This window comes from Octopus sinensis, linkage group LG18 (genome assembly GCF_006345805.1).
Source record: "Octopus sinensis linkage group LG18, ASM634580v1, whole genome shotgun sequence".
Lineage (NCBI taxonomy): Eukaryota > Metazoa > Mollusca > Cephalopoda > Octopoda > Octopodidae > Octopus > Octopus sinensis.
In genome coordinates, this window is record NC_043014.1 from 53,351,215 (window position 1) to 53,375,003 (window position 23,789).

At 38.6% G+C, this 23,789-nt stretch overlaps 1 protein-coding gene across 3 annotated transcripts in view; it reads left to right on the plus strand.

The window, feature by feature from the left end:
* LOC115221431 (ubiquitin carboxyl-terminal hydrolase 2) overlaps positions 1-23,371 on the plus strand; it is a 75,027-nt gene extending 51,656 nt beyond the window's left edge. For all 3 annotated transcript variants that reach the window (XM_029791612.2, XM_036511064.1, XM_036511065.1), the window contains 11 exons: positions 3,785-3,841; positions 7,287-7,416; positions 8,302-8,407; positions 9,224-9,310; positions 9,917-9,969; positions 13,219-13,322; positions 15,618-15,680; positions 18,313-18,391; positions 19,305-19,394; positions 20,765-20,897; positions 23,113-23,371. In XM_029791612.2, coding sequence (XP_029647472.1) covers positions 3,785-3,841; positions 7,287-7,416; positions 8,302-8,407; positions 9,224-9,310; positions 9,917-9,969; positions 13,219-13,322; positions 15,618-15,680; positions 18,313-18,391; positions 19,305-19,394; positions 20,765-20,897; positions 23,113-23,185 — 975 coding nt within the window. In that variant the 3' untranslated portion in view covers positions 23,186-23,371. The remainder of the gene's footprint in view (positions 1-3,784; positions 3,842-7,286; positions 7,417-8,301; positions 8,408-9,223; positions 9,311-9,916; positions 9,970-13,218; positions 13,323-15,617; positions 15,681-18,312; positions 18,392-19,304; positions 19,395-20,764; positions 20,898-23,112) is intronic.
* The last annotated feature ends 418 nt before the right edge of the window (positions 23,372-23,789 follow it).

Below are 23,789 nucleotides of genomic sequence, written 5' to 3' on the forward strand. Positions count from 1 at the left end.
CCCCACCCCAAAAAACACCGTCTTAAATGAATTTTTTTTTCATTAACTGTTTCATACGTTTTTCATTTTTTTGCCCCCATTCCCCTCATCTTTGAAAGCAAATAGCTACAGGATGATTTCCTAGTGGGGAATATCAACAAACACCTCTGCTCAATGTTTTCATGAATTAACATCACTAGCTGGCCGAAGAAGCTGTGTTGGAAACATGTAGCCGTTTGCATGACATCTGTTGATGTCAAAGAGTGTCTGAGGACAAGTGTTGATGTCAAGAACCATGTGCAGAACATCTCTTGGAAATATGGCTTATTGGTGAAAACATCTGTTAATGTGAAGGGTCATCTATTGAGCATCTGGCATGCAGTGCGAGCGGCTGACTTATGCAAGCTGAAAGGATTTCACCAGTTTTACCTTTGCTGAATTTTCCGTATTTATGGTTTTAGGTCATATTCTAAAGTTTCACATCTTTCAACAACTGTTGCTCAGACATTTGATTTTGTTGCTTTGGCATTTCATCATTGGCAGATGCAGTTCCACTGGAGCCTTTCGCAAGGTAGCATAATTGATAAGTTGTGAAACTAAAAACATGGATTAATATGATTAATTTGGATCTTGAATTAATATTTGATCCTTGCGTATATGCTAGCCATCATTAGAATCACAATTGCTTGATGATTTCCATATTGGACATCCGAGATCCTTGACAGTATGGTTGGCTTCTGTCCATGATGCTCTGAATTTACTGGTTAAAACTGGATCAATTAATCCCAGATGAATGCCCCTAAAAGTAAGAACAGAGGTCAACACAATCAACTGTTACTTCCCAAAATTTCTGGCATTGTACATACATAATAAATTCTTGTTATGGTACTAAAGACTAAACTAGGTCATTTGACCAACTGCTTCTGTTCTGGACATCTGCTTGACCACAGCTGAACTCTGGCTAAATGACAACACTTTTGACCAGAACTGGTGTTATACAACAGTTCTCATATCATTATCTTGGTTCTTTTAATGGTTTAACTGGAAGGTGAAGGAGGATCTATGACCTTTTTCTAGGGCCTTTGACATCGATAACAGGGAAAAAGAAACCACAACTCACCCACTCCAGGTTGAAGACCTCGTCCACATGCTTACCTTAGGATGTATTCTTCTAAAGGTCACCCAAGTGCCAGGGTGGTGGTGGTGGTGGTGGTGATAGCAATGCAGTTAAACAAAGGGAAGATTGTGTTTATCACATAAAAACAGGTCCATGTTGCTGATTTCTGTAAAATATCAATCAACCCAACTTTAGTAAGATTGCTTGAATCAACCTGGGGCTGCGATAAATGACACATGCTTCAGGCACCGTGTAGGGAGACCATTGCTCAGCCCTCATCATCCAGAAGCAGTTTTCTGAATAACACATTTCATAGGACCTCAGCAAGGGGCTAGAATTTAAGCTCAGGACACAAAGACACAAATCAGATACAATAAGGCAGCTCAACCAATAACACTGTGCAACACAATGTTTTGTCCTTGGGTAGCAACTGTTGTTTCCGATTTGCTTACCCCTAGAAAATATGAAAAATGGCTTCCTTCAAACTATGCTTTTGTTATATTTATTTAAACCCCAAAGGATCCCTCTCAACGCATGACTATGACGCTCTCCTACTAGTTCTGCTCATCATCAGAGATGCACGTATTGTCAGCCACTAAGGGACATGCTCAAGTGATTAAGGTCAAGCCAGTGACAAACAAATCAAAGGTATTCAGCAGAATATTTGCTATAACGATATTTCTATTTAAGCAAATCAGCACTGGATCTATCTGAAATGCAATGGAAAATAGGTCAGTTTCAAAACATGGATGTCCAGGTCAGAAAAGCAAAGTTCAAATGGAAGAGTAGCAAATAGGAAATAACATTGACCAAAGACAAAAAAAAATTTGTTACTCAGTAGAGTCTGTGAGTTAATCCATTGGCGTGGACCGGCACTTGAGAAACCCTGAAAGGATGAAAGATAAAATTCACTTTCATGGAATTTGAACACAGAATGTAGAGAGTTAGAATAAATATTGGAAGGTTATAACTCTGCATGTTTGATGCATTTGTGTACGTGTGTGCATGGATGTATAAAATAATTCTATGTCCGCTTTGTATGCTGGCATAGGTTGGACAGGCAGGTAGAATCCAAGGGGTCAAGCGACTCCATCTTGTTCCACTGTCTGATGTTTGGCATTAACTTCTACAGTTGTATGCCTTTTCTAGTGCCAGTCCCTTTGCAGAGGATCGTGTGTGCTTTTCCCATGACATCAGTGCTGTTGGGGTCACTTTGTAGCTTGCAGAATTAAAGAACACCACCATCACAGCTGAGCAGATGAATAAGAGAGGCAGGGGTGATGGTTGAAAGAGGAGTGTCACTGGGGTTAGAGGAGAGAGAGAGAGAGATAAAGGGGACAGGGATAGGTCAAGTAGGATGAGATTGAGGGTTACTCTGTGTTGTGTATGGGTAGATTGGGGTGAGGACCCAGAGCATACTCTCTATGTTACATGTTCCATAAGATGGTGAATAGGAAAGGACACAGTGACAGAAGAATCAGGAGGGATGGCCAAATGTTGTCTCAGACCATGCAAATGAAAGAAACAAACGAGCATCTGTCTCCCTTTGATAATTGGAGAGAAAGGAATGTGGATGTATATCTTTTAGGAATTAGAAGAATGAGGCTAACATCCATGACCTACTTAGACCCTCCCATACTGGAGCATTCAATGTGGCTGATGCCTAGCTCAGACATCTTCAGATAAGTGTCTTTGGTGGGATCACAACTGGAAAGCAGTTCTAATCCAAATGCATTAAAGGTACCCAAAGACGTGATGGTGTTGTTCAACCAAGCAGTATGTTAATCCTGTCAAAAACCTAAGGACCAAAACCATACGGAAGGTGGGGTTACTTTTTTATACTTCCATAATTCCTCAAAATTTGTTTGCTGAAATATAATAAGCAATGCATCCGATGTCTGCAGACTAATTTCTCTAATTACCTCTCTAAGATCCAATCACACCTGTTTCAATTGCAAGCTGTCTCACTAACGAAACCAGTTGTAAATAATCTTTCCTAAGACTTCTGCTATTTTTCTTGCAATGAACTCCACTGATAAAACCAGAAAACGAGTCTTTTATTTCTTTTTTTCTTTCATTCTCTTATTTCTGCCTGAGATAAAGTAAGTAGGGGGTCTCAGAAGCAGAAACATTAGAATGTTGGACAGGTGCTTTAGGAGTGTTTAGTTCCAGCCCTTTAGGTTCTGAGTTCAAACCCTGGTCAAGTTGACTTTGTCTTTCAAATTTCAAGGGTTCATAATAGATATACAAATACTGGTACTTGATATATAAGACTGAGTTACATTGCTTGTGTGTGGTGAGTGGCATGGCTGGCTGTTCAATAATAGGCAGTTGGTGAATGCCAGACACCCACAGAGGCCATCACGTACTCCATCCTAAGAATGAACAACATAAGTGACCCCTTCACTCATGCCGCCAGGATTCTCAAGTTTTTCTAAAACACACAAGTGTGTGGTGTGTATCTATCTATATATATATATATATATATATATATATATATATATATATATATATATAATATATATATATATATATACACACACACACACACACATCATCCACACATATTTCACTCATCTCATTCCATGTCATTCACTCATTTCAGTTATTTCTTTCAGCTCAATTCTTTTTCTTTTTCTTGTTTTTTGTCCTTATCATTGTATATTCCAATTCTCTGCTTTGTTTCAGGTCAATAAGATAGATGATCTTGATGGAATGGTTGGCCTTCAAAATCTCGGAAACACGGTTAGTAAGAACAGCCAAACTTTTCTTTCTCTACAATTTGCTCCTTTTTTTCTCCCTTTATTTATTTACTTACTTTTTGTTCCTTTCTGTGTTCCCATTGACTTGCAATTATATCTGCCTTCCTCACATCGATCTGTATGTGTGCTTGTATAATTATGTATATATGCTCATACACATGTTTGTAAATAATCATACACACACATATATATAATTGTGTGTGTGTATAAGTTGGCACTCTTTTTCATACACAACTTTGCACCTACACAAATGCACTGCTTTTTATACACATGTAATTCTATACATATAAAGGCTTCAGTTACATCTACAACCATTTTTATACATACAGATAGACAGATGACTTTAAAACATTTAATAACTTTTAAACAAACCAAATTTATGTAATGTGTGTGTGTGTGTGTGTCCACATGCATTATTTTGTCTTTTTGTCTGTTCTTTTTCAATTTAAGGCAGTAGGATGTAACTTGAGAGAAAATTGGTTGTTATTTTTAGCAGGTCAAATAATTGTACGGAGCCTTTCCCTAGAACAAACACTCTTCAAGGATGTCTGCAATGACACTTGTTGCATTAAAACTGAATTTTTGAATATTTTTCCTTATTTATTATAGACTTAACTATTTTCCTGCAGCAGATATTCACCCCTAAGAACACATTCTATCGATGGCAATATATAGGAATGCATATATTAACATCATGTGGAGGCACAATGGCCCAGTGGTTAGGGCAGCGGACTCACAGTCGTAGGATTATGGTTTCGATTCCCAGACCGGGCGTTGTGAGTGTTTATTGAGTGAAAACACCTAAAGCTCCACGAGGCTCGAGCAGGGGGTGGTGGCGATCCCTGCTGTACTCTTTCACCACAACTTTCTCTCACTCTTTCTTCTGTTGGCCTGTTCACTTAGCCAGCGGAGTGTGGCATCATTTGAAGGCTAAAACAATGCGAAGTGCATTGTGACCAGCGATGTGTAGCAACATCTGATAGCCTGGTCAGTCATGGTGATCACGGTGATATTAACATCATATATGTATGTAATCTGTTCACACCTACTTTCACACACACACACACACACTAAACTCATTTCGTTGTTTCTATTTCAGGTTTTCCTTTTTTATTTTTATTTTTTTTTCTCTTTCTACAAATTTTGCTTCAATCACTAAAATAGGATTTTTTTAAACCTTAAATAAAAATTGGGAAAATAAACACTTCTGGATGTAAAAAATCGTTCTTACTGCTAATAAAGTTTATCTGTAACAGTCAATCTTCTAATAAGGTTATATACACATTATATACACACACTACAAGTAACAAACATTACGTTCTATTGACAATGTATATGCTGTAGGTGGTGGTGGCAGTGGTGGTGGTGGTGGTGGTGGTGGTAGTAGTAGTGGTGAAGTTGATGTGCACACAACTGTTTTTTTAATCAACTAATCCCAAAATAAGATAAAATAAGAATTGGACTCTTTTTGCAAATCATAACTTTTTTTTTTCCTCTAATATTCAGAAATGTTAGAAATTAAGTCAGCAACAACAACAACAACAACTGCTGTGGTCGTATTCTGGATGATCCAGTTTATATGAGGCAGATTGGAAGTTAAAGAAGATTCAGGGAGTGCATTGTGGTACTTGCTTCAGCACTCTGCATTGTGGGTTCAAATCTTACCAAGGTCAACTCTGCCTTGCATAATTTCAGTGGGGCAGGGGTGTCCGGGGGGGGGGTTCATGGAATTCTTGGAATGTCAGCCATGATATTTTGCATCTGTTTGTGTTTTGATAGAAACAGACGTGGCACTTGTATGAAGGTGGATTGGCCGTAGATGTTCCCTTTGAAAAAAATCAAGGGCTAATACAAGTGTGGAGGGGAGAGACTTTCATGAAGGGACATCTGCTGGCCTTGCATAATCATCATCATCATTATCATCGTTTAACGTCCGCTTTCCATGCTAGCATGGGTTGGACGGTTCAACTGGGGTCTGGGAAGCCCGAAGGCTGCACCAGGCCAGTCATATCTGGCTGTGTTTCTACGGCTGGATGCCCTTCCTAACGCCAACCACTCTGTGAGTGTAGTGGGTGCTTTTTATGTGCCACCGACACAGGTGCCAGACGAATAAAATAAAATGATGATGATGATGATGATGATAACCATTTACACCTGCCTGTATTTTGGTGAGGAACTTTTTTGGTACAGATTGATGGTCTGACGGAAGGTGTTGGGTGTTTTGTCAAGAAAATAAAATCTATGTGAAACGACCGGCAATAGAAATATAAACAACTATGCGAAAAGGTAGTCCAGGATAAAGATGAGAATGAGAGGAAACTGATGAGGATCAGCATTTAGAAGGAGGTGAGGGTAGTTTAATAAAAGAAGGGGACATGCCTAATATGTGGGTTTCAAGCCTTTTATTGAGGAAGTGATGCAAGGGAATCATGTATTTGGGGGGGGGGATAGAATTTCCCTCAAATGTCAGAGGCTGGAATAATAACAATAAAGTAAAACAGATTTAAAGACAGACTCCACCATTTTGTTTTTGGTTGGTTTTTGGTTTTTTACTCATTTAAGAAATTTTGTGTTTTTTTAATTTTGTTTTTATTTATACGTTAATTGTTGGTTCAGATGTTAATTGCAATTAAAGGCATGGCTGTTTCTTTGCATCTAAATAGTTGCAGGGCTCACTTCCATAGTGCAGAACAACCAAAGCCCTGTCTATGGTAATGGCATGGAAACTTGTTGAAGGGCTTTCCCCCTGGGTAGTAGGCTACACAGGATTTCACATCACCACTGGCCCTTGGGAGCATTTAATAACAACAAGCTTACTGTATGCAATGCTCATGTGTGCCCTACAACTCGACAGAAAAGGCTAAAAAAGGGGACAAAGAGCAGACATAGAAGTCAAGGAGAGAAAGAAAATGGTAATGGAAGCAAGAAATACAGGGAGAGGAGAGAGTGAATAGGACACAGGAGTAGAGAAGGGTGAAGATCAAAAGAGGAAAGGGTGGGTAGGCATGTCAGGGGTGGTGTTGGAGAATTTTGGGAAGCATAGAACTTTTGAAGGATGCAGTGTGCTGACAGTTAACAACTGATGTGAGTAGTTTATTCCATACTTTAACAAGTTTGAGCAAGAAAAGATGTTTCTAAAATTCATGGGGTCGTGAGCCATTTTGAAATTTTATTAGCAGAGTTTTTAGCAGAATTCGCTCTCCTCAAAGAATTTGGATCAGATCTTTGCCTTGAGGACAACTTCCACCATTCCTCCAATCAGTCTTGGAGGGCCTAAAAAATGTTTAGGCCCAACCATTCTTCGTCTCTCAAAGCAATAAAGTATCAAAAACATTCTGAAAAACTTTTGATGGTGGGGGTCACATTGAACAAAGCTTTCTTTTCAAGTAATTCGTTGTTAAACCGTCAACTTTTCTCTTCCGTTTTAGTGTTTCATGAACAGTATTCTCCAGTGTCTGAACAAATCCCCTTTGCTGCTGAACTACATAATCAGTGACCACTACAAACTGGACATTGCCAAACCAGGGGCTGCCCGCTTTGAAGGAAATTTTTTAAGAGGTACATTCCATCTATGATGTATTTATGTAGATGTTGTTCTCTAACTGTAGTCATTGCCCCACCCCCAGCAACTCCACCAAGTACTATATTCACCACCACCACCACCACCATCCTCATTCGTGTCACAGCCTCCTCTCAAAAATCACTTTCCCAGCACTAGCATCATTGTTACCATCATCATCACCACCACCACCACCACCGTCTGCACCCTTAGCTCACTCACCTTGAAATTCAGCCTCTGAGAAACCTCTACATGGTTACTTGACTTGCTAGCAGTAGCAACCAAATCTCCCTCATATCATATGCTACCATCTTGAAAAAGGACGTATTAGATAATTGTGGTCTTGAGTTCTCTGTACATTGGAAAATGGTAGGATGGTCACAGCTGGAAAGCCTTTGATCACAGGTCTGGTGTAGGGGTTGTTTAATCCCCAGGTCAGCAGTTATTTTTTATTATAATATTACATATTGATGTATATTGTTTTGATGTTCTCATTTGCATAATTAATAAATAATGGGAAATTGTAATATCCGTAAGTTGATAATCGAAATGAATTTGTTTCTCCATTTTCTTATTTGTAGTATATATATATATATATATATATATATATATATATAAATGCTCACACATAACTCAAGGAAAAATAGAAATCATACTACTACAGTGTGGGCTAAAGTAACCAGAGCATTTCCTGGTAGCATCAGTACTGTTGGAAAATTCCTCTGTGTGTGTTGTGCATTTATGGAGTTTGAAAGATTGCCTGGAAACAGAAGGCAAGCTATACAAGCTTGTCAGTTTATTGTTTCCATAGCATGAAACTAGCAGAAACTGGAATTTAAATTCTGTGCATATTAACTGATCTCCATGCCTTTATATATTTTCAGCCTTTTCTGAAGTGATGAAAAAGTTGTGGACATCCCGCATGGAAGTCACACCAGCTGTGTTTAGAAACAGTATTAAAAAATTAAATAGTATTTACCAAGGTTTTGGGTGAGTTCCTCTCGGCTTTATTTTCAGTTTTCTAAATTCTTTATTTAACGTTTGAAATTAACTTTATGTCCTCTCGACCTTGGTATAAGGGTAAAATTGTGAGTCCCTTATTTCCTTTAAGTAATTGTGTGTATGTGTGTGCGTGTTACAGCTCTCTCTCCCCCTCTAGCTGTCGTGTTCTTGAGATTCTGCTGGATCAAGGATCTATTTATGTCTGGTTGTGACTGGGTGGCCACCAGAAACAAGATTGAAGCCACACTAATACAAACACATATACTTTATTGTGAATTGATGACAGAGCATGTGTCTGTATGCACTTACACACATCATCATCATCATCATTGTTCGACCGTGGTCGAGACAATGGAATTTACCATGCTACGCCAGACTTCACGGTCCATCATGGCATTATGGAGGTCCTGTTGCCTGTATCCCTGGAGATTACATCAGGGTAGGAGAGTGTGCGCCCTCTGGCATTGCGAGTAGATTGCTTCCAGAGGAGAAGAGTAGAAATTACTTCTTTTTCAGCTCTACAACGTCCAGCAAACTGGACTCTCCTACCTTTCACACAGGTGGTAGTTTCCCATATATTTGCATTTTGGTTGGATGGCGCTTCCACGAGAGATTTTGAGCTCTCATAAGGAGGCGAGTGTAGGTTCCATCCAACCGCCTCTCAAGCTTCTTTGATAACGTCCAGGTTTCTGAGCCACAGTCGAACCAATTCTACTTACACACACACACACACATACAGCTGCTAACAAATTTTTGTATTTACTGTTTGTTTATTTTCTATCTCTTTTTTTTTTTCCCCAATAGTCAAGAAGATGCCCATGAGTTCTACAATCACCTGATCAATGGCTTACATGAAGAACTTGACACAACGAAGAAATCCGGACCCAAAGGGTACCTGAATACTCTTCTGCTTTTATTTCATAGACATTTCTAATCTAGAAAAGAAACCATCCTTGCTATTGATACATAACAAAAGGTCTTTTGAGGTAGGGAGTAGGGGAGGGGATGAACAGTAAATTGACCCCAGTATGTCTTTTCGCAACCCCAGAAGAATGGAAAGTAAAGCTGAATTCTGTGCAAGATCAGTTTTATCTTTCGCCATTGTTAGGTTGATAAAATATGTACATCTCAAGCAGAGGGGTCAGTGTAGACAATGAGGCCTTGTACCTATGTTAGAAATCCATATGGGGTTAACGATAGAGATAGGTTGCTATGGTAATATATAAGGTAAACGGATAATGCATGCTGGGTAAGATGTATTTTAAAGTTGATATTCCATGACAAGTAATAATCTCTGGAAAAAAGCACTCAATCCATGCTGTAGAATGGTTGGCATCAGGAAGGGCACCCAGCTGTGGGAACCATGCCAAAGCAGGCACTGGGGCTTAATGCAGCCCTTGAATACACCAGATCCTTTCAAACCATCCAACCCATACCAGCAGAGAACATGAATGTTAAATGATGGTGATGATGATGATATTCTTTTTTTCTTTCCAGGATCAACCAAGCATCTTGGTATGACTTCTGTAAAGGTGACACTAAAATTACAGGTAAGTGTCTTTAGCTAATTAACCCTTGCTTCTTCTTATCAGAATTATAGGGAGTTAAAAGCCCATAAAGTGTCAGGCTAGCAAAATGAAGGGCTTCCTCGTTACTGTATTTTCTCTGGCAAAAAGTACCGGTACCTGACGTTGACTTGGTTGTAAGTCGATACCAACAGTGGTTGGTGCAGCCTCAACACTGTAAGCAACTGGATAGAGAGAGAGGGAAACAGGACTAACTGGGATAAATGCATCGTTGACTTCCCAATATCCTGAACTCAACCGTCCCCCTCCCCGCTTCCATGGCTTGTTGGTAATTGAACAAGAGGAACACACACAGTTATCTCCCTTCGTAGTATGAACGTCTTCCACTGGTTTTACTTATATACTAGCAGTATCACCCGGCGTTGCTCGGGTTTGTTTCGACCCTTTAGAATTGGAATTTTGGGAAAGTAAAAATTTTGCATTATGTAGCTTTTTTTTTTTTTTGTTAAAATACACCGAAAAATGGCAAGACGGCAGTCAAAAAATCGTAAAAAAATAGGGATTTTCATGGAAAAAAAGCACCTTTTTGATGTAAATAATTTTTGGTGTTCACATGGTCTATCATACTCTCAATTTTGGCCAACTTGCGCTGCAGGGTCTCGGAGGAGATAGTGTTAGTTGAAGGCTACCAAACCTGCCATGCACAGACAACTTCAGCTTTATATAAAGAGAGATTTATAATATAACTGCATATGTGGGTAGGTGGGGGGTTATTGGTGCAAATGACTTTAGAGCCCCCCCCTCAACACATCAGTCGAGTAAACTGCAGCAAGCAGAACAGCGGACCACAACACAATGAAGGTACATTCGAACCCTTGGCTCTCTGCTCCACACTGATCCAACACTCTTAACCTCTTCTGCCACAATTTATGACAATTTATTAAGAAATGTTGGTGAAAGCAAAAAGGGATTCAGTGTAGTCTTCTTTTTTTTTTTTTTCTTTTACTGGTTGCAATCATAGGACTGTGGCCATGCTGGGGCGCTACTACCTTCAGGGGTTTTAGGGGATTATATCAACCCCAACTCTTTGATGTACTTACTTTATTAATCCCATAAGAAAGGAAAGGCAGGGTGTCTTTGAAGGGAGATCACTCGGAACTAAATACCACAAGGTATTTTTTGTTCACAGCACAGGTTTTTGTCTGCCCTACACACACACACAGACACACTCACCTGTACATGTACACACACTTGCACACACACACACACGCACACACGTGTGTGTGTGTGTATAATTAGACATGCATTAATATAAACGAGGGTGTGGATGGGAGAAAATGCTCAGAATTATGATTGGAAGGATTTCTAAATTATTGAAAACTGAATCTTCACAAATTGATGTTATTCTGAGTTGTTGCTGATCATCAAATGATTATTGAAAAATGAAGTAAAATTGATTTTTCATTGAATACAGAAAAACTTGAATGAAATGTTCTGCACTGATAATGATGAACTGGGACGAAAAAAATATTTTTTAAATGTACTTTTTTATTCTTTCATATGCGATAGAATTAGTGAAGCGAAATCTATAGCAGGAAGACATTTGCTCAAGGTTCCATAGAACCGAATGGAACGCAAAAGAACACATAACACGTAAACACCCATGTTCATGTGGGTTTCAAGTTATTTCTGAAACACAGGGCTGACATAGTTTTTGGCCCTTAAGAGAAGTTCCAATTTTTAGGATGTGATTCTAACTGTTAAGGATATGCTTTTTTGTCAAGAGAGATCCTTGATGACGAGGCCCAGCATTTGGAAAACTGAAGGCTCTAGCTGAGTGTCTGTTATGTTTAGTGGGGTGGGCTGTGGTTGAGTTTTCTCAATAGGGGTAGGTCTTGACTTTTCCAAGAATGGCCTGGCATTACTGAAGGATTCTCTTAAGGTCTCTCTTTATGGAACCAATGCAGGTTTGGTGTGTGGATGATAAATGGTTGAGGAAAGTTTGGAAAGAATGAAGGTTTCTCTCATCTGTGTAGGAGTGAGTATTGATGGATATGGAAACAAATAGGTCATTGATGTACAGAAAGAAGGGGATGGGGCAGAAACTAAACCCTGGGGCTTAACAGAATCGATTCGGAATGAGACAGGAGGAGCTGCATCTACACATGTTGTAACGATGGGATCAGATAAGAAGCTACCATTCCAAAAGATGAGAGAGGAGAAGGGAGCCCATTGGTAGGAAATTTGCATACCAGACCCAGTCAAAGGGTTTGGTGATGTCCAAGGGAACAAGTCTGAAACATAAAATCTAAAAGTATTTGTAAATTCAATAAGTTAGGTGGGGGGATGTCTGTTTTGGAGGACACAGATCTTTCAATGAGTTTAGGGAAGGAGCTTAGTCTTAGATATACCATGTTTGAGTAAAAACGAAATGGTCCCAGACAGCTGGTGTACCTCTGGTCGTAGATCTATTTCATCAGGGCTAACCCCCTCATCTCACATCAAAATCTCAGATTATGTCAAACACCTGACACTTTGATGGACAACCTCCATATTCCCATCACTTCCCACACCATTAGCAACACCGTCTCCCTTACTTCAACACCACCCTCACTTCAGTTGGACACCATATCTTTTAATGAGCCACCAAGTAAGTTTCTACATGGTTGCTCAATCTGTTAGAAATAGCAGCCAAGTCTCTGCGATCACATTCTACTAAATAACAGTAAGGGTCAAATCAGATAATGTAGTCCTTGGTAGCTAAGCAGGATGGTCAGATCAAGAATACCTTTAATCCTGGATCTGCTTAATCAGGTTTGGGAGCAAACACCTGCACCAACCACTTTCTTGAAACAACCGTCCACACTTGCTCTGTTGTAAACTTTAAAAAAAAGAAACACCTCAGTAGATAATGTAGACCTAGATAGGATGGGTCATGGCTGGAATGCCTTGGATCATAGGTCTGCTAATCACGACTAGCCACTGGCTAAATAACAATTCTATTTTTTTAACTCTGATTCTTCTGGTTAACAATCCTCGAAACAGGAAAATCTACATTTCTTAGAGGAAGAAGAAAACGGAAAAATGCAAAAGCATGGAGAATCTGTGAAAGACTCTTTTTGGACGCAGTTGGAATACTTGGAAATTGTTGCAGCTTTTTTCAGTGAAGCTTTTAGATTTGCCAGTATTTTGCTGTTTTTTAAATGTCTTCCTGTGAGTAATTTATGCATTCTAGTGTTAACCGCTCAATGACGATCTCTTGCTCTGTTGCAGATATTTTCGCTATGCAGATGAAGCACAATTATGAATGTCTTGAGTGTTACTCAAAATCAACTGAGTACCACACAAGTTTTGATATGTCCTTGCCCATGAAGAAGGTAGGCCCTTGTTTTCTCATCATCTGTCTATATTACAACATCAGTTTCTCACTTTCTGTTCTTATCATCATCATCGTCATCGGACACGTACGTCAGTTTGACAGGGTCCAGTGAGCTGAAGGACTATGTTGAGCCCTTGTGTCTGCTCTGGCATAGTTTCTATGGCTGGATGCTCTTCCTGATGCCAACCACTTTATAGGGTGTAAAGTGGTAACCTGTGTGGTTGATTAGTATCAATTGCAATTTTGAAAGGACAGGAGATAATGTGGTGGGTGGTTGAATTAGTAGAGCATCCAATAAATTTCCTTGTAGAATGTTCTGAATTCACTTCTTGTCCTAACATCCTTCCAAGGGCAACAAAACACATACCAGTTGATAAAAAATTATGTACCAGCTTTGTAGATTGTGAATTGGGAGTCATTAGGGCATCAGGTAGAATGATTTGCAGTATTTGTTGTGATGTTTGGAATTCTGAGATCAAATACTCCTTGGATCAACTCTGTCTTTTTCGGGGTCAATAAATAAAGTATTAATCTAAGTTGGTGGATTGCGGAACCAAATGCCTTGAAATATTGGTTCTGAATCTTTGTATTTTGAGTTCAAATCCTATCATGGCCTGTTTGGGTGGAAGACTTAATCCATCATCTAATCTAGTACTTTGAGTACCTTTAGCAGAGTCCATTCTGTTCAAAGTCTTTAGACCAGTCTCTGGTTTAAGAATACCTTCCTCCCTCTCACTATTCTTGGAGATCCTCTGAAGATTCGTAGGCCCTGCATTTTCCCTCCCCTGACTAAGAAAAAAATTAAAGAAAAGAACCTAAAAGTGAGTGACCCTGCATGGCCACAACCCAAAGACTGCTCCCTCCATGCTCTTGCTTGATGGGGCTGGGGTCATCCCAGGTTAGGGATCCCAAAGATATCATCATACATAGAGCCAACCAGGTCCACCAGTTCTCTCCATCTCTGGAAGTCCCATGCCAGCCCCTCTGCATCCTCCAAGGGGATGTCTGATCTTCCTTAAGCACGTCCAGCCATCTGGTATGGAGCTAGTCACGGGGCCTCTTCCAGCTTGCAACTTCTACATCAAATGAGAGAGTAAAGCCCTGGTGGAATGGTCCAGCATGTCTATAGCAGCTCGTGTGATGGACAGCTATGAGGTGGGAGGCTGCAGGTTGATGGCTGCCTGCAACTAGTAAAAACATTTTATAAGAGACAAAGAAGATTATAAATGATTGAAATTGTGTCAGTTGTGGTGGGGTTGTTTGACCCCTGATTCAACCTTAATTGAGCTGACATTTTGTCTAAGTGATTCCAACTTTGCAAATCCAGTTCTTTCTTTCCTGGACACAATCTTCTCAGGATCACATTATCCAATATATCCTTCTTTTCTGAGGTAGTAAAGTATAATTTGTGAGAAATTTGGCTGCTATTTCTAGCAGGGTGAGCAACTCTATGTTGCTCTCATGCCAGGAAGCAGACATCAGTTAGATCACTCAAATTGTGCTAACTTTTACTTTCTGCCGCTGGACTGACAGAATTCTTGGCAGACCAAGCAAAATGCTTTTCAGCATTTCGCCTGTCGTCTTTATGTTCTGAGTTCAAATTCTTCTGAAGTCGACTTTGCCTTTCACCCTCTCAGGGTCAATAAAAGAAGGACCAGTTAAGCACTGGAATCGATGTTATCGACTTACACCCTCCCCCAAAATTGCTGACCTTGTGCCAAAATTTGAAATCAATATTTACTGGTACTTGGAGGGGTTTAAGGCATGTCCATCCCTAACAAAAATTGAACTCAAAACATATAATGATAAGAACAATTTTCTCTAATTTTGGCACAAGGCCAGCAATTCTGATGGGGGGGGTGCAGTTGATTGCATCAACCCCAGTCCATAACTGGTACTTATTTTACTGACTCTGAAACAATGAAAGGCAAAGTCAAGCTCATTGGGATTTAAATGTACAGCACGACTAAATACCACAAGGCATTTTGACCAACACCCTAACAAATAAGGATCCCTTACATTTGGCACAAGATTACATCCCCTTGAATAAGGGACAAAACCTATTTAATCAGTCCCCAGTGCTCAGGATTGAACATCACTACATCACAGATATTAATCCACTATCTTCTGTTGATTCTCCCAGTCTACCATAGATACTAAATCTGATAATCCCTATCCCCTCATGAAGCTGTTAATCCTTCCATCCCCTCCTCTCCCCATCACCCTTCCTTCAAGCAACCACCATCTAATCCGATGCTCCTCTCTCACTCTTGGATTCCTTTCTCTCTTTCAGGCATTCCGCACTATAAACATGGAAGATATTATTGAAGATTTTATAGAATCTACTTCAAATAATGTAAGTGATTTATTTGTGTCATCCACCATACAGCGGTTGTTATGGCAACGCTAATGTACCTAATAGAGTGAGCCAAAATAACTTCATTTAAAGAAGATTTCCATCTCCCAGTGTGGAGAGGGAAACAAGTGTTGAAGGCAAACAGGGGAGACGACTCCAACATCTCAATCAATAACATTTAGTTACGATCAAACATTCTAGAAGGTCCCAGCCAGTCATTCGAGTCTGCAGGATTTTCTCGAGCAATTTTAAACTTTTATACCAAATATTTTGTCAACAAAAACAACTCTCATTCATTACAGGCTTCTAAGGGACACTGCGAACGAGCGAATATGACAAATGATTGCTATTGTTTGTCATAAAGTGCAACCCATGGCAGGGACCAGTTTTATTAATTTAATTGAGGTGAAAGCATGGCTGTGGATTTAAAGTCTGCTTCTAGGCCTCATGATTTTCGGTTCAGTCTCACTGTGTGGCACTTTGAGCATGTATCTAATGCTAAAGCCTCAGGCTGACCAAAGCTTTGTGAGTTGGTCAACAGAAACTGAAGGAAGCTCATAGATAAGTCTGCCTGTTACGGTCCCAGATTGTAAAAGCTGTAGAAAAATAATAGTTTAGTTAGTGTTGGGGTATTGACTAGTTAGCATAAAAATTCTAATTAGAAATATATATGTGGCAGAAGAAAAGACAAGGATTAGCTCAATGACTGGTATTATTTTAATTATTTCAGTAAACATGGAAGACAACTCTGGACACATTTCTGTTTTATTTAACCTCTTCAGTTAAATATAGACTTCAAATATATTGAGGTTATGAAAAGATAGACACTAAGTACATGAATAGACATGAATCACTGACATTACTCAGAGACGCCATCTGTATGGTAAAAACAATAGTTAAGTTAGTGTTGTCATTTAATGCAGTGAGTATTAAATAGATGGACTTCACCATCATCAAGTTTGTTGTTGTTTAGGTTCAAGTAAACCTTGAACAAACAGAACTATAATATAAGGCATTCCTGTGTCCACCCCTCATTGTATTTTTTTAGGTATTGCGTACCTTGGACTATAAGATCCAATATGTCCTTTTTAAGATGTTATTAAGATTTTAAATAGATTTCACTTTCTATTTCTAATGGGCTGAGCAACTACTTAGAGCTCCCTTAATGAATCATAATTAAGTTAGTGTTAAGATGTTTAATTCATGCATCATTAAAGATTTGGCCAGAATTAAATAAACAGAGAGGAAACATTAGCAATATTAGTCTAAGAATATTATTATTATTATTATTGAATTCTGTTGATAATCAGAAACAGATGGTGGGCATGTTTCACTTTCATTCCAACCTCATCAGTGAAATAATCTTCATATTTGCAAAATTATTGATGAATAAATCTCTAAATACATCTATGTGAATGAATATTTATACAACCCTATGAAGGAGTCTTTCTGTGGTCACCCAGCTTGCAAGAAACAGCAGCCAGATCTCCCTCCAATTACCTCTTAACCCTAAAAAAGAAAAACAAGGATATGTTGGATAGTGTAGTCATATACACACTTTGGTTAAAAACAAAAATATAAAATGACAAGATGGCCATGGTTGGAACAGGTCTGACCCGGAGCTAAATGAAAACAACCTCAGATAATCCCAAGCGTCTGCATCGATATTTATGATGGACTCTCCTGTTGAAGACGACTTAGGAGTATTCAGCCTTTTTGCTGAACGAGCTGCACAAAGGATTTGTTTCTGGGGATCGACTGTTTGTGCTGCACATTAAGGTCACCTGTCCCTTCATCAAATCAATGTTGTCTGAACAGGTGCACAGGTGTACCACGTGTCAAGTGTTGAAGTGGTCACAAAGCAACGTGAGAGGAAGTGTTCTGCTCAAGAACACAACACACCACCTGCTCTGGGAACTGAAACCGCGATCATGAGTGCAACACCCTAACCACTGAACCATGCACCCTCAAACACACACACACACACACACATATATGGGTGTTCTGTAATTATAAAAAGCTGTAGATATTAATTAAAAGAAAGGACTTATTACGAGTGTAGTCAGGTGTGAGGAATAATTTTATAAGGAGTGACTTCCAAGTTTCATTAGTATAAATGTGTGTGTGTCTGTGTGTCCGTGTCTGTAGATGGAAAAATGGATGGAAGCATGCTTGTGTGTGTTTGGAAAGGTCAATGGAAAGTACTCACACTAGGAAAAAAATTTCTTCCCAAAAAGCTTAGTAACATCCCAATAAAAGATTTTATAACTTTTTTTAAAATCCTCTTTATACTTAAAAACTATATTAAGTAATTTTTCACATATATATATATATATATATATATATACTGTATTTTAACGTGTATAAGGAGCCCCCTAATTTTTGGTGCTTAAAATTTGGAAAAAAGGTTTTGTAGGGGATTATAATACTATCAATGTATAAGAAACTCCCATATTTTTTTAACCTAATTTTTGACAAAAAAGGGTTCCTTATACACGTTAAAATACAGAATATATCATTGTTTAACATAACATTTGTGTTCCATGCTGGCTTGAATTGTACTTATCTCTCTCTCTCTCTCTCTCTCTCTCTCTCTCTCTCTCACACACATACTTTTTTTTCTCTTTTCCAGATGTGCAAGAAATGTTCCAAACTAACTCTACATAATTGTAAAAAAGAATTTGTTCATTTACCTGAAGTATTAGTTTTATGTATCCTTTTCTTGACAAAAGAAGATGGTGCAAGAATAACTCTGAGTGAATAGGGGTTAGGTTAGGGTTGTGAACCCTTGGATCTTGGGTTCAAATCCATTGCAATTAATTTGTTGTTTAAACTGAAACCATTTCGTTATGGTAACTACACCAGAGATGAGGCACCTGTGCCAGGTGTGGCTTTTGAGGCACTTAGATATGGCCTTCTGAAAGATGTTTTGGATTTTTCATAGAAAGAAACGTTTTCTTGAATGCACTGTATTCATCATCATCATCATCATCATTGCTTTTACTTCCACTTTTCCATGCTGGCATGAGTTGTATGCAAACTTTTACCAGATGCCCTTCCCTGGCACCAACAGTTTCGCTCACCTCTTTCAACCCACAGCATTACACGATTCCTATTCGAAAGACTAGGATGCATTATGCTCTCAGCAACAAGGAATACATCTTTATCGTCTGTCTGTCTGTCTTCCATGCTGGCATGGGTGGAATGGTTTGACAGGAGCTGACAAACCAAAGAGCTGCACCAAGCTCTGTTGGCTGTTTTGGCATGATTTCTATGGCTAGATGCCCTTCCTAACATGCCAACCACTCCATAGCGTGTATTGGGTGCTTTTTACATGGCACCAGCTCCCTATTTATGTATAGAATTATAATTAAGTTATTAAAGGAGAGTTTACCTTTATTATTTTCCCCAATAAATGTTTTTACAATTTCTTCATAAAATTAATGTTTCTTTAATGCCTCTCTATTTGTTCACAATTAATTAATTTAATGTGGTCTTCAAATATAAAAAGATTCTCAAAATCCCCACCACCCACCATTGTTCCCTTTACATTTCCTGCCACCCTTACAGAAAGTTCTGCCCTCAGTCGATATTTCTAGTTCCTACCTTGACCAACCTCTTTAGATTTCCAACGAGCAGAGAAGCTGGGTAAATTAAAAACAGAGATGCAATACCCTGTTGAAAATCTAAATTTTACGAAATATGCCATAAAAGGTAAGCTATATAAAACCAATCAAGTAATTAATGCAATGAGTAATTAAAAGCTGAGAAATAACTGTGGTGAAGAAAAAACAACATGGACTCAATGACTGATATTAATTTTATCAGTGGATTGTTTGGTTTAACGATATTGTACACCTCGTTAGTGATGTAGTTGTCACTAATTTGGCTTGTATCGTGAAGGTTAAGGCTTTTTTGAAAAGGTCAGAATAAGACCAAAACATATCTAAACTTGGCTCTCATACTTGCTAAAAAAGGTTTTGAAAATTTTATTAGTATGATTTGAGTTAATGTTTTCTCTTCACAGCATCAGTATTTCTAATTAGACATTAAATATATTAATACTAAATTAACTATTGTTCTTCATGCAGATGATGTCTCTGAGTAATTAATCACAGGGATTTTTGTTATGTTCGTTTATATGTACATATATATGTATGTATATATATGTATATGTATGTATGTATATATATATATATATATATATATATATATATATATATATGAGCAAAAGCCCCACCCCACCCCAAACATTTAAACCAAATTTTCTCAAAACAACTTGTCCGACCGTCCCATAGGCCTCCCCTTTGAGAAACACTGATTTAACCTAAATTTGAGACACCAGAAAGAGAAGAAATAAAGATAGACTTTTTTTCTATTCCAAAGAAAAATGATTTTATTCACACAAATATGCAACCGAAGAGTTTAAAGTACCAGTAATGATAAGGCTGTTGACTGGGAGAACGCAAACATGGTTTAAACAGTAAGCTTGGCAGGAAAGAAACGTGCCTTTAAGCAGTACAAGAACAACAAAAAATGGAAGGTGCAGTTATGTACGGGTTGACGGAAGAAAAGCAGGACAAAAACGGCTTTATCGATCGCATTCTCACCTGGAATCGATTTTTGTAATTTTTTCAAGACTTATAGACGCCCTGATACCATCGGTATCTACATGTCAAATTTGAGTGCAATTGGATGGAGGATGCCTGACATCCTAGAAGACACACAGACAGACAGACAGAACGGATTTTATATAAGAGATATATATAACACAGAGTGTGTGTGTGTGTGTGTGTGTTGTTCCACATATGGCAATATTGTGGGTCATCAATATATAAGATAAAAATTCTTCAGACGATTATCCTTGGTTTTAGAGTTAAACATTAAATTCTATCTCTCTTTCAATCTTCATTTCGCTTTCTTTGATCTCCAACCTTTGACTCCTCTCAAGCGTCCCTTGACTCTCCACATATTACCAGGCGAGACTTGAACCAGAATTCCAGTTCTCCAATCGTTCATCATTTCACCTGTCATCCATGAAGCCTTAAATTGCCAAAACCCTAATTGACTCCTTTATTCTTCAGGTAACCCTAAATTGGCCACGTATACCCTGTACGCTATTTGTCTCCATGCCGGGGACTGTGCCACAAGCGGACATTACTGGGCAGAGTGTCGACACCCGAAAACCTCAGAATGGAACAAATACAACGACACACGGTAAGTAGACAATAAAAGTAAATCCCACCATGGCAACCACCTCCTATTTCTGTCAAGTAAAAGAAGTGGGGTGGAGTGAGTTCTGTCTAGTTTTGCTCTGACTTGACATATTTGATTAGAAAACAGATATTTACAGAATGAATAGATAGACTGATAGACACACAGACAGACAAAGGAGCAGAGTGTAGATGGGTGGGTGGATGGCATGGATGGATCGGGTATGAAACGTTTCCCTGTTCTTGCCAATCAGTTATTCATAAGCAACACCAACAACTGAACAGTTTGCGTGCCTCCCCAGCCTTCTTTCCTTGCCCACCTCCACAAAACATCCACCTTCAAATTGTATTAAGTTTGAAGGAAATCTGCAGTACAGGTTCAATTCCCAACTGAATCACTTCATTCACTTCTTGTGCCTAAAATTAGTCTCTAAACATTAACATTGAGACAGATGGGACCCTGCTCAATGGTATTCTACATGTTTTTTATTTATTTTTTTTTCTGGCAGAGTTTATCTTGGACTATATTATGCAATGTGTTCTTTCGGTTTTTTTAAGACCGTCTGGTATGACCTGAGGGAATTTTACTCTTGTTTTCTAGTTGTATAAGTGCAGGCATGAGTGTAGAGGTTACAAGTTTATCTTTCTTCTGAGATTCTGCCAGGTTCAATCCCACTGCACAACAGCAGCTTCTTCTTCCTCTTTCATCAGTCAAAGCTTTGAGAGTGAAACTGTATGGAATCCCATCGGATGGACCATGACCATCTGACCATCCCTTTTGTGGATTGTTGAACACTGCTATCATCTAAACATTGGGCGTCTTTAGCAAAATGAACTTACCATCTTTTGGCCGTGGAGTTCAATCTCAGAACACCATATTCCCTTCCATTTTACTTGGGGGTGGCCAGGAAACAGCTGACAAAATATTCTTGCATCTTGCTCTCTCTCTCTCTACTATGAGAAAGTCACAGGAAAAAAATAGTTGAACAACTCAGCCATATGGAAGCTCCCTCTTTGGGTTAATTCTTTCACTGTCTGTTTTTTAGGGGTAGCAAGAGTGGGGTGGGGGGAAATTATTATTATTATTATTATTATTATAATTATTATTATTATTAAAGCAGTGAGCTGACAGAATGTCTTTACATTTTGAATTCAAATTCCACCAAAGTCAGCTTTGCCTTTCATCTTTTCAAGGTCAATAAAATGAGTTCCCATTGGGTACTGGGGTCAATGTAATCAACTGGTCCCTTCCCTTAAAATTCCAGACATTGTGCCTGTAGCAGAAAGGATTATCATTATGAAGGACACTGAGCTGGCAGAATCATTAGCACATCAGACAAAATGCTTTGTGGTATTTGTCCTGACTCTTTACTTCCTGATTTTCAAATCTCGCCAAGGTCAATTTTGCCTTCTGTCCTTTTGGGGTTGATCAGTAAAGTACAGAGGTTGGTCCCTTATTAACTGATCCTTTCTTACAAATTTAGACTTAATGTTTTCTCCTGATTCTTGATGTTTAAATTCCATTGGGGTCAGCTTTACCCTTGAACCTTTTGAAATAGGATTTTGCTGGCCCTATGGCAGAATCATCAGTGGGCTAAACAAAATGCATAGCAACATGTTTCTACCTCTCTCTGGGTTAAATTCAAATACTGCCCAGGTTGACTTTGCTCTTCATCTTTTCAGGGTTGATAAAATAAGTATCAGTTGAACACTGGGGTCAATCAACTTATTCCTACCCTGCAGATTCCTGGCTTTGTGCCAAAATTTGAAACTTATCATTATTATTATTAACATTAATCGTTAGCATGCCAGGCGAAATCATCATCATCGTTTAACGTCCGCTTTCCATGCTGGCATGGGTTGGATGGTTTGACTGAGGACTGGCGAGCCAGATGACTGGACCAGGCTCCTATCTTGATCTGGCAGAGTTTCTATAGTCGGAAGCCCTTCCTAATGCCAACCACTCCGAGAGTGTAGTGGGTGACTTAACAGTATTTCATCTGTCGCTACATTCTGAGTTCAAGTTCTGCTGAGGTCGACTTTGCCTTTCATCCTTTCGGGGTTGATGAAATAAGTACCAGTTATGTACTGGGGTCAATGTAATCAACTAGCCCCCTTCCCCAAAGTTTCAGGCCCTTTGCCTATGCTAGAAAGGATTATTATTATTATTTTACTGAGAATTATGACATTCTAATAATTTTGTTTTTGTTTTGGTACAGGGTGAGCAGCATCCTGAAGGGAACCACGGCAACAGGCAGTCGGGAATGCGTCTTCTTTTACCAGAGAAAGTGAATGCTCCTAGCGCCACCATTCAGCCAGCATCACTGACAATGAGAAAGCAGCCGACAAGCCACATTCCAGGCTGCACAACCAAACCCACTCTGCTATTGACTTGTGCCAATGGACCGGTGCCTTTTTCTCTAAATAATTTCTTCAAACACATAAAAGAACCTTTTTTTTTTTTATTTGAGAAGCTTTTATGTTTGTTTATTTTCCTTTTTTTTTGTTTCTTTCTACCCCTCCCCTTTTTTCTATGCCCCCCCCTTCCCTCTTCCTTTCTCTCTCTCTCAAACCTCCGTCTTTATAAACTTAATGCAACGATTATCCTGTCAACGATTTACATTATCAAGCATTATATATATATATATGTATATATATATATATACATATATATATATATATATATACTATATATATATATATATATATATATATATATATATATATGTATATATGTATATATATATATATATACTATATATATATATATATATGTGTGTATGTATTGGTCTTTTTGTTTTTTTACATTTTTAGTATTTAAATTAATATTTTATTTAATTTAATTTCTTTTTCATTTTCATTTGAAATAACGAGAGACAAAATAAAAATAAATAAA